Source organism: Loxodonta africana, chromosome 1 (genome assembly GCF_030014295.1).
Source record: "Loxodonta africana isolate mLoxAfr1 chromosome 1, mLoxAfr1.hap2, whole genome shotgun sequence".
Taxonomy (NCBI): domain Eukaryota; kingdom Metazoa; phylum Chordata; class Mammalia; order Proboscidea; family Elephantidae; genus Loxodonta; species Loxodonta africana.
In genome coordinates, this window is record NC_087342.1 from 52397786 (window position 1) to 52410101 (window position 12316).

At 38.1% G+C, this 12316-nt stretch overlaps 1 protein-coding gene across 3 annotated transcripts in view; it reads right to left on the reverse strand.

The window, feature by feature from the left end:
- MAK (male germ cell associated kinase) overlaps nt 1–12316 on the reverse strand; it is a 65198-nt gene that overhangs the window by 28360 nt on the left and 24522 nt on the right. For all 3 annotated transcript variants that reach the window (XM_064280634.1, XM_023557689.2, XM_023557688.2), the window contains exons 6-9: nt 9448–9619; nt 8274–8441; nt 5520–5831; nt 679–851 (exon numbers count right to left, since the gene is read on the reverse strand). In XM_064280634.1, the coding sequence (XP_064136704.1) occupies nt 679–851; nt 5520–5831; nt 8274–8441; nt 9448–9619 (825 nt within the window). The remainder of the gene's footprint in view (nt 1–678; nt 852–5519; nt 5832–8273; nt 8442–9447; nt 9620–12316) is intronic.

Genomic DNA, 12316 nt, shown 5'->3' on the forward strand with positions numbered 1-12316 from the left:
GTTAAGCATTATCCAAGAATATGCAACTCTTATAGAGAGTCTTCTCTACAGTCAAGGGTATGCATACCCCTAAGGTGAAGACCTCTTCCCTATATAATGCCAAACAGCTGTTAGATAAGTTTCCCTGACTCTTGTCACTACTTTTCTCTCTATTCTTCTTCTGTGCCAAAGAAGAAAAAAATTCAAAGTATCTTTCCAAAATGTTCAAAATTTAACCCATCCTCACTTCAAAAGTGAATAATGTGCTAATGATGATGTAACTTCTAAAACAAAAAGGAAACGGATGGAGATATTAAACTTCTAGAAAAAGTTTAGAAAATTATGAAAAAGTTGAAAATAGCAAAGAAACTAATAATTACATCTGAACACCATCAGAGGAAACCATTAACTTTAGAGATTGGGCTGGTTCTACCTTCTGCAAACAGGCATCTGAATTTTAAATGGGAATAATGATGATCATAATTTATAACTCCACAAAAATTTAACAAGAACTCCCTACCCCTAGAAACATAACCCTCATCCATTAATAGTGAGAATCACTACTGTGAGAAGTCAAGATTTTTATCTTTTCAGAGGTATGTATAAAGATTTGGGAAAGCAATATTAAATTATATTTATATTTAATGAGTAAAGTTGATGCATGATAAAAACATTTTCCTGAGGAATTTGAAATCTTACCGAAATGGAGAATCTTTTTTCCTCTTTTCTTCGAAAACACCTATGCTTGGCTTCTTGGAATGGGAGGCTCCAAAATCACAGTCCTCAAACTCTTCCCAACTATCTCCAGACTTGAACACGGTCTGGCCCCAACGCCTGCGAGTGCTTTTATGACCCAGTGTGCCATTTGGCCTCTGTACGGAAAATCCATTATCATAACCTTTTATAAACAAGTGACTTTTATAAACATGTCATTATATTAAGACACTGTTTCTATCCTCAAGGAGCCTTCCATATAGTTGAGTTAACATATAAAGCCAGAAGACCAAACTAATTGCTGCTCAGTCAATTCCGACTCATAGCAGCCCCACGTGTGTCAGAGTAGAACTGTGCTCTGTAGGGTTTTCAATGGCTGATTTTTTGGAAGTACATCATAGGCCTTTCTTCTGAGAGCTAACATAAACACACATCTAAAAATATAAGCAAAAATAGGTAGCGAATACTAAAAATACAACAGGAGATGAGAAGGTGTATAGATCTTTTTTGAATTGGGTTGGGGGATGATTTGAATACACCCTCTCCTCACTTATTGACATGGTTAGGTTCCAAAGAGCAGGTCATTATGTGAAATTGGTATTATGTGAAAACAGAGGATAACCATATCAGATCACAAAATGGAAGATGACTACATCATTACATAACTGCCAAATTAAATCATTAATAACTGCCAATTTTTTTTTAATTATATTATTATGTAACTGCCAAACCACTGAGAATCATGGCCCAGCCAAGCTGACGCACAATCTTAACCATCACAGCCAGAGTGACTCTTGCCTCACTTCCCGGTGTTGTTACTGCCAGATATATGTCATTAATGTGCAAAATAGTCAGATAGGTTTACTATTGTCACAAATGCAGAATGTCAGATAACAAGATAGTTGGTAAGTGAGGAGAAGGTGTACTTAGGATCTGAGCTGACCCTTCAGTGATGTGATAAATCTGGAAAACTGCTATTGGTAAGTGACTTAACTTCCTAAATCCTTAAGTTGCTAATCCTTAAGTAGGGATATAAGGTATTTATTTAGTGTTTCTGAATTTACTGGTAAAATAGATAAAAAATCCTTAGCACATAATAAGAGTTACTAAAAGGTAGGTATTATTATTATTGTTACTCTAGAATTAGAAAAGGAAACATATAAAGTAAGGCTCTTTAACTGCCAGAGTTTGTTCGGAGAAGAAAGAGCAGACCAAGTTTACTGAAGAGATGGTTTGTTCTGGAAGTACTGGAGGATAGAGTTGCAAAGACAGGCTGATGCTAGATTATGAAGGGCCTTGAATGTCTGTAATTTTAAAGGAATTTTGTATGTAGAAGACTGTAGAGGGCAAATATAAATAATTTTCATAAAGCAGAAGGTGGATTTTTTTCAAACTCCACATCAGTAAGTTTGGTATAAGATGAGGAAAAAGATTGTAAGGTCAATTATTAAAGGGAAAGTTTGTGAGCACTAAGGAAAAAAGCATTAAAGCAAACCGAACCCACTGCCGTCGAGTCGATTCCGACTCATAGCAACCCTATAGGACAGAGTAGAACTGCCCCATAGAGTTTCCAAGGAGCGCCCGGCGGATTTGAACTGCCGACCTCTTGGTTAGCAGCCATAGCTTTTAACCACTACTCCACCAGGGTTATATGAAAACCAAAAAAACAAACTCGTTGCTGTCAATTCATACTTATAGTGACCCTATAGGACAGAGTAGAACTGCCCCATAGAGTTTCCAAAGAGTGGCTGGTGGATTCGAACTGCAGACCTTTTGGTTAGCAGCTGTAGTTCACCACAGCTCTTAACCACTGGCCGCCAGGGCTCCTTAGATCATATAGCCCACCATTTTTCATAAAGAGCAAACAATGAATTCATTTGACGTAGTGCAGCTGGACTTCAGAGCAATGCGGGTGACAGGGTCATTCATGAGATCCTTATCAGTAAGATGAAGTAATGAAAGGACAACAAAGGTGGATTAGTACATTGTTCAATAATCTGACCAAGAGTATTGAGTCATGGATCAGTGTCAACCTGGTAGAAGGTTCTAGCAGCCTGTCCAAAGACTCACTGCTATTCTGGTCATCATGAAGATACCAAAAACAAACAAACAAACAAATCCATAGATGACAATAAGTTGGGCAAAATGGTTAAACTTAGAAGACAAAATTAGAAGCTCAAAAATACTGATGAGAAATTTGAGTAAAAGTGAGGTCCTACAACTTTCGAATCTTAGAGCTCAAACACAGAAGTAGAAAATGCAGAATATATGATCTAGCACAAGCATTTGTAAAAAAGACACAATCATGGATTTTAGTTCACAGAATGTTAATTCCAGCTCTGGAACTCATTAGCTACATAAAAATTCTGGGCTAGATGACTGGGTGTTTCAATTTAGAAGATGCACACAGGGGGCCTAAGATGGCACATGGCACTTAGTAACTACTCAATAAATTCTTTCTGCCCTCCCACTATGAGTCGACAGTTTAACGTGTCTTCCAAGAAAAAAATACAATCTTTGGTGCCGTGAGTGGACACGGTACTGGGACTTTGGAGGTGATTGGTTCTGTTTTATACTCCTGACCCAGCTGTCTACTGCTAATTCTGGCAGCCTCACTTCTCTGAGGGAACTAGGGATGCTTCTCTTAGAGAAAAGCAGAGGGGCAGATGATATAAGGGCTATCTTCAAATATCTGAAAGGCTGCCTTCTAGAAGAGTGAATAGCTTTCATTAAAAGCTACAAAAAAATAGATTTTTGCTGAGTATAAAGAAGAACGTTCTAATAGACTGTCCCACAGATGAAGCGGATTCCTTACATTACTGGAGGTGGTTCAAACACAGTGTGCAGAATTATTCATTCATTCAACAAGTATTTACTGAGAATCTACCACGTGCCAGGCAGCATTCTGGATTCTGGATCTATATTGATAAACACCAAACAGGCAAAACCCCCTACCCTCATGGAGCTTCCATTCTAGTGGGAAAAGCAGACAATAAACATTAAAAAAAAAAATCAATAGCATGTGATCGGTGCTATTGTGGGGGAGACTCACTTATGTTCGGATGGCAGGGAGGCTGGGGACTGGCTGGGGAATCAGTCACAGGGCTCTTTAAAGTCTCTTTCATCCCTAAAATGCCAAAATGCAAATACATTTGGGAGTACACACTTTGAGAAGACAGCTAAAATCCTGGGACTGTATGAGTTCCCTGAACTGAACAAAGGGGGCAAAGAGGAAGTTTTATATTTAGCCTGACACTTAAAAATCCACTCTGTACATCAGCATTTAAAACAGTGTAAAATAACTGTTAAAATTCTTTGGATTCAGGGGAGATAGGAGGGTAGAGAGGGTTAGAAACTGGCAAAATTGTCACAAAAGGAGAGACTGGAAGGGCTGACTCATTAGGGGGAGAGTAAGTGGGAGTATGGAGTAAGGTGTATATAGGCTTATATGTGACAGACTGACTTGATTTGTAAACGTTCACTTAAAGCTCAATAAAAATTATTATAAAAAAAATTCTTTGGATTCAGGATCAGTATTCTTGAGTACGAAGAGCCATGGTGGCAAAATGGTTAAGCACTTGGCTGCTAACCAGCATTTTGAAACCACCGGGCAATCTGCTTCCATAAAGATTACAGCCTTGGGCGAGGTCATGGAAGCTCCATACACACATCCAAACTCCCTGAGGGACAGAATTGCTGGGCTGAGGGCTGTGGGGACCATGGTCTTGGGGAACATCTAACTCAACTGGCATAACATAGTTTATAAAGAATATGTTCTACATTCTACTTTGGTGAGTAGCATCCGGGGTCTTAAAAGCCTGTGAGCAGCCATCTAAGATACTCCACTGGTCTCACCCCTTCAGGAGCAAGGAAGAATGAAGAAAACTAAAGATACAAGGGAAAGATTAGTCCAGAGGACTAATGGACCACATCTGCCACGGCTTCCACCAGACTGAGTCCAGTATAACTAGATGGTGTCCAGCTACCACCACTGTCTGCTCTGACAGGGATCACAATAGGGGGTCCTGGACAGAGCTGGAGAGAAATGTAGAACAAAATTCTGACTCACAAAAAAAGACCAGACTTACTGGTCTGACAGAGATGGAAGAAACCCCGAGAGTACGGCCCCCGGACACCCTTTTAGCTCAGTAATGAGGTCGCTCCCAAGGTTCACCCTTTGGCCAAATCTTAGACAGGCCCATAAAGAAAAATGAGACTAACAGGGCACACCAGCCCAGGGACAAGGACTAGAAGGCAAGAGGGGACAGGAAAGCTGGTAGTAGGGAACCCAAGGTCGAGAAGGGAGGGTGTTGACATGTCGCGGGGCTGTTAACCAATGTCACAAAACAGTATATGTACTAATTGTTTAATGAGAAACTAGTTCGTTCTGTAAACCTTCATCTAAAATACAATAAAAAAAAAAAAAAAGAATGTTAAAAAAAAAAATTACAGCCTTGGAAACCCTATGGGGCAGTTCTATTCTGTCCTGTAGGGTTGCTATGAGTCAGAACTGACTTGACAGCAATGGCTTTTTTTATTCTTGAGTACCAGACTCTTCAATTCTTTCTTTGAATTTCTTTGCATCTAAGTAACAGTTAAAGAAATTCTGTAGAAGGCAAATTTTAAGCTTATTACTTTTATTGTAATAGGTTTTCTTTTTATAAACCATATTAGAATTTTAAGTTATCTCCTGTCAAGTTCCATCAGCGGAAGCATGGGCTTTAACAGAGAATAATCTTTTATATCTTCCCCAACATTCTTAGAAATGGAATCCTAATTGAACTAGTTAAACAATTTCATTTAAAATGCCATTATCAGCAACTTACAGTTGGCATGTTCTTGAGGATACTTGGAAATAGTGTTTGCGGCGGTTTCTGTTGACTCTGTTGCTTTGGAGGTTGCTGGACGCTCGAGTTCTGCGATGGCTGAATGGACTGCAGTGGCTGATGGCTATTTTTGGGCTGTGGCTGTCCGACAGTCTGATCAATTATGTCTGGGAGAGGCTTAGGTTCTAGTTCAACTAAAGATGGATTCGATTCTAGGGGCTGCAGCTGTTTATTTAAAGGCTGTTTTGATTCCTGATGATGTGAAGAGGTGCCTAATACTTGACCAACTTGGAAATACGGGTGTTTCAATGCCTATAAAAGCATGAAAATAACAACAAATGGAAAATGGCTCCAGTTAGGTGTATGTCACTAGCCTAGGCAAGCTTAGATAAGCTAAGGTTTTGAAAGTAAAGCTATCTGGAAAAAAAAAAGATTTGAGAAATATATTTCATTTTTTTTAAATTAAAAAGTACAAATAGGAAGAATATAAAACTCACTTGTAATATTAACACCCAGACAAAGCAACTGCTCTATTTATTTAAAGATTTTGTATGAAACAAAATCTAGTTTATAAACATTGGCTAAATTTGATGTAATTAATTCAACCTAAAATGCTAGGTACTGATCATTGTTTAAAGTACATCCAAGGGCATTCAGAAATGAGTTAAGAAAACCTTCCAGAGAGCTTATTTAAATGATTAATTACAACTTTATATAAAATCCAGATCTACTCTTAGCCTGAGTATAACAACATACCTACCAGCAACTAAAGAATTCTAAGAAAGGATATTCAAACATATGTGTGTTACAGCTTTTATCAACACTTCAGCAAGAGAAGAAAGTTATGGATAGAAAATATAAAACTACAATTAAAAATGATCCTTGTTTGAGTTTTGAGTAGACTAGTCACTTTGCTGCCATCACTTGGGGGGAAAGGTCCTCTGATGACTGTGTAGACTAATGGGGACATCTGGCCATGTCTGGAGCCCTGGTAGTGCAGTGGTTAAGAGCTCGACTACTAACCAAAAGATTGGCAGTTCAAATCCACTAGACGCTCCTTGGAAACCCTATGGGGCAGTTCTCTCTGTCCTACAGGGTCACTATGAGTCAAAGTGACTCGAAGGCAATAGGTTTGGCTTGGTTTTTAGAGAGACTGTTGGTTGTCATGACTGGCAAGCAGGGAGGGCAGCACTCACAACAGAATTATCTGGTAAAATTTCCCTTTCAGACTGCTCATTGTTGGTGTATAGAAACCCAGCTGATTTTTGTTTGTTGACCTTGTACTTGCAACTTTACTAAATTCCTCTATTAGCTCTAGAAGTTTTCTGGTGGGCTCTTTGATGTTTTCTACATATAGGATCATATCATCCCCAAACAGAGATAATTTTACTTCTTGTTTCCCAGTCTGGATACCTTTTATTTCTTCTTCTTGTCTTACTATTCTGGCTAGGACTTCTAATACAACAGAAGTGGTGAGGGTGGACACCTTTGTCTTGTTCCCGATTTCAAGGGGAAAGCTCTCAGTCTTTCTCCGTTAAGTATAATGTTGGCTTCTCATATATGCCCTGAATCATATTGAGGAATTTTCACATATGCCTTAACTATTCTTTCCAATTTGTTCTTCAAGATGACTTTTAGAAAAATTTTCTCAAATAAAAACAGAAAAATTTTTGTAGTCTTCATACTGAATTTACATTTAATAATTGTAAGACTACAACAAAGTCGATTATTACTTTTTAATGTAAGCCCTTTGTGTAAATCCATGACATTCCAAAGACTATGAGACTGGAAATACCATATTTTTACACAAATAACACAACGCTTTCTGAATCTGTTTGCTGGCTGTGCCCTCCCTCAGTGAGGAATTCTTGCAAGCGCACTAATCTGTCTTCATAGCAACATGCAAAAAAAAAAAAAAAAAACTGGCATAGCAGCGCCTATGAAAATACCTTGCAGGGGAAGGGCATGGCCAGCAAACAGATTCAGAAAGTGCATGTTATCTGCATAAAAATACGGCACATCTGTAGATGTATAAGGTAGTCACATAGGTGACAATGCTGTCCTCTTGTTGAAGCCAGAGAATAGCCTTATGGAGGGATGAAGAAGTCCCTTGGTTAAGTGCTGTACTAATAGCCAAAAGGTTGGCAGTTCAAACCCACCCACAGGCACCCCAAAAGAAAAACTTGGCAATCTTCTTTCGAAACATCACAGCCCTGAAAACTTCACGGAGCAGTTCCACTTTGCACATGTGGGCTTACCATGAATTGGAATCGACTCAATAGCAACTAACAACAACAACAACAAATAGAAGGATGAAAAATTCAAGTATCTTACCACTGAACCATCAAGGAGGGCACAGAAAAGTCTACTATGCTGTAGAGTTTAAGAGGTGCCTTTTTGGTACTCATGGCAAATTTCTTCCTAACTAGCCTGTCACATGCCTGAACATTCAAGATTGATCCACTAAGCCTTTCTCAACCAGGATTCTTCATTTGAACCACAAAACACAGGAAGTTATTGGAGTGACAATTTTTGCAATTCTCCCCAAAATGGTATATAGTTAGAAATTAACTCATGACATACATTGGATGCCTCAGGGCTTTAGGGAAAACCTCAAAATTCACCAGCTTTACAATTTGCAGATGCTCAGTCTGCCTATGAGGACCGTTAAAATCCATAGTGAGTAAAACATTCAAGTACGAAGAGTTAAAACTATGTTATTTTACAAAGGTATTACAGGCAGACTGGTCTTACCTGGCTTGCTGTTGGTCGTTTCTTTGGGTCCCAATTCAACATTTCAGTCATGAGCTGAATCGCTTCATTACTGGCATTGGGAATGAGAGTTCTTAAGTTTATAGGAACGCATTGGGGAAAGCGGAAATTCATAGAGGATGCAAGTTGGTACCCTTCTGGCCAGTCACTCTGTGTAAGAAATATGTAATGGGGGGGCGGGGAGGGTAAAAAAGAAACCGTTGTGTTTAGTAATCAATTTTAAACCATAGCAATAACATACAAATGACTCGTGTGAAGACAGAGCATAGATGTGAGATTCATGTAAATAGATGTGACGCTAAATTAGCAAACAATATACAATTTAGAAAGAACACTGAACGGAGAGAAAAAAATGAGAAAGTACTTTTGTAAATTTCAGAACGTTAAACAACTGTGTGGTATTTGGATCTTGATGATTCTGAGGATGCCTGGATGACCTTGAACAAGGAAAGATGTTTTACCAAGAGGCTGATTATTACAAAGATCCTTATTATAGAATCTATATTGTATCCAGTGTTAAAAACTGCACAGAGCTGGGAAATGACAATTATAGTAAAGCTTTACTAAGTTTACTTGTCTTATGTTAATTTCCCAGCACATACTAATTTAATTACGCTGCAAGTATACATACTTACACTTAGTACATTTCAGAAAGTAAGGTCTAAGCTGAAATGTAATAGTTAATTGAAAAGTACCGAGTTCAAGGAACCAAATACCCACAGCAGAGGTATATAAAAGGGAACAAGAAAGAGTTAAGAGAAAATAAGGTCCAGAACACCTGGCATTAAGGAGATGCCAAAAGACATTCCCAGAGCAAGTAGAAAGGGGCCCAAGCAAGACTGTCTATGTAGTCAACAATCCAGTCAATGTTACAGTCTAAATTTATAGGCGTTTTCTCTAAGTTGTTAAGGAAAGACAAGAACCTTTTGTCTTCAGTCCAGTGGAATTCTGCTTTGTACAGTCCTCACTCCACCCCATTAAAAAATAAGGATTAGAAGAATATTAACCATTAAAGCATAAGTCTATTTGAAAATGAAAATACCAAACACCTAGGCAAAAGTTAAAATCAAAAGTTATAAAATTAAAATTAAAGTAGCAACTTATAAATAATCAAAAATTACATATTAAAAAAAAACTTAGGGGCAAGAGTACTTACCTTTTTGGGAGTCCCTAAAACTTGGCAAATTTTAAAGATTTCATCAACCTCACTTGTCCCTGGGAAAAGTGGTCGTAATGTATATAGTTCAGCCATTATACTTCCAACAGCCCACACATCAATGGGAGAGCTATACACTGAAGATCTTAGTAAAACTTCGGGAGCACGATACCTACGAAAACAAAACAAAACAGGCTATTTTGACTGTGGTTTCAAAGATGGATTGGCAACAGAAGTCTATTTTGCTTATGCATTTCAATCAAGAAACAGGTATCAAGTGACTCCTGTATTGTATCAGGTATGAGCACTACTTCTTGGTACCAAATTGGACATAAACACATGTTCTCTGACCACATACCACTGGAGGGCTGGAGAAAAAATATAAATGAAATGTCCAAGTAGCGTAAAATAGGAGCTCAAATGAATACAGAAATAAGTGCTAATGTGATATATAAAGAAAAAGAGGAAATAGTTATCTTACAAAGTATTATATCCAGTACATATTCACGTAAAGGGTATAAACAAAACACTGACAGAGATACTCCCTGAGTTATGGAGCATTTTTTTCCCCTTCCTTTTGCTTACTGGTTTGAAATTGCTGACTCCATCAATTGATACCTCTCTGGAGACCACAGTATTTTTAACTGAGAAAATACTTTCTTTATAAGAGGAATCTAGTCAGCCCAATAGGAAGTCTGCTAAATGTATGGTATTCTCCATTCTGATTGTTTTTTGGATTGAAATATGTAAAGTTTTCAGTCCAAATATTTCACAGCACCTACTATCTTTTTGCTTCCATTCAGAGTTTTTCTTCCACAAATATTTTTACAAAAAAATATTCTTTTGAATATTTTGTCAAATTTAGACGCTGAAAAATTGTTTCCTTGTTGTTACTGTTAGGTGTTGTCAGGTTGGTTGGTTCCGACTCATAACGACCCTCTGTATCACAGAATGAAGCATTACCAGGTTCTCTGCCATCCTCAAAATCATTGCTATGTTTGAGCCCACTGTGTCAATCCATCTCATTGAGGATCTTCCTCTTTTTTTATGACCCTCTAACTTACCAGGCATGATGTCCTTCTCCAGGGACTGGTCCCTCCTGATAACATATTCAAAGTACATGAGACAGTCTTACCATCCTCGCTTCCAAGGAGTACTCTGGCTGTACTTCTTCCAAGACAGACTTGTTCATTCTTCTGGGAGTTCATGGAAGAATTCATTATTCTTCGCCAATGCCATAACTGGAAGGCACCAATTCTTCCTTATTGTCTAGCTTTCACACATACACGAGGCAAATGAAAATATCATGGCTTGGGTCAGGCACACTTTAGTCTTCAAAGTGACATCTCTGCTGTTCAACACTTTAAACAGGTCTTTTGCAGCAGATTTGCCCAATGCAGTATGTTCTTTGATTTCTTGACTGATGCTTCCATGGGTGTTGATAGTGGATTCAAGTAAAATGAAATCCTTCACAACTTCAATATTTTCTTATTTATCATGATGTTGCTTATTGGTCCAGCTGCGATTTTTGTTTTATGTTAAGGTGTAATCCATATTGAAGGCTAATAGTCTTTGACCTTCATCAGTAAGTGCCTGAAGTCCTCTTCACTTTCAGCAAGCAAAGATGTGTCATCTACATATCGCAGGTTTTTAATAAGTCTTCCTCCAATCCTGATGCTGTGTTCTTCTTTATATAATCCAGCTTCTCAGATTATTTGCTAAGCATACAGATTGAATAAATGTGGTGAAAGGATATAATCCTGATGCACACTTTTCCTGATTTTAAACCACACGGTATCCCCTTGATCTGTTCAAATGACTGCCTCTTGGTCTATGTACAGATTTTGCACAGCACAATTAAGTGTTCTGGAATTCCCATTATTCACAATGTTATCCATAATTTTTTATGGCCCACACAGTCAAATGTCTCTACACAGTCAATAAAACAGAGGTAAACATCTTTCTGGTATTCTCTGCTTTCAGCCAAGATCCATCTGATATCAACAATGATATCCCTTTTTCCATGTCCTTTTCTGAATCTGGCTTGAATTTCTGGCAGTTCCTTGTCGATGTACTACTGCAACTGCTTTTGAATTATCTTCAGTAAAATTTTGCTTGTGTGTGATACTAATGATATTGTTCGATAATTTCCACATTCTGTGGGATCACCTTTCTTTGGGATGGGGCACAAATATGGCTCCCTTCCAGTTGGTTGGCCAGGTAGCTGTCTTCCAAATTGCTTGGCGTAAACATGTTAGCACTTCCAGCGCTGCATCTGTTTGATGAAACATCTCAATTAGTATTCCTGGAGCCTTGTTTTTCGCCAGTGCCTTCGGTGCAGCTTGGACTTCTTCGTTTAGTACCACTGGTTCTTGATCATATGCTACCTCCTGAAATGGCTGAATGTCAACCAATTCTTTTTGGTACAGAGATTCTATATTCCATTTTCTTTTGATGCTTCCTACGTCATTCAGTATTTTGCCTATAGAATCCTTCAAAATTGCAACTCAAGGCTTGAAATTTTTCTTCAGTTTTTTCAGCTTGAGAAAAGCTGAGCGTGTTCTTCCCTTTTGGTTTTCTAACTCCAGGTCTTTGCACATTTCATTATAATACTTCACTTTGTCTTCTAGAGCTACTCTTTGAAATCCTCTGTTCAGCTCTTTTACTTCATCATTTCCTCCATTTGCTTTAGCTACTCTATGTTCAAGAGCAAGTTTCAGAGTCTCTTCTGACATCCATTTTGGTCTTTTTTTCCTATCTTTTTAATAACATTTTGCTTTTTTCATGTATGATGGTCTTGATGTCATCCCACAACTTGTCTTGTCTTCAGTCATTAGTGTTGAATGCATCAAATCTATTTTGAGATGGT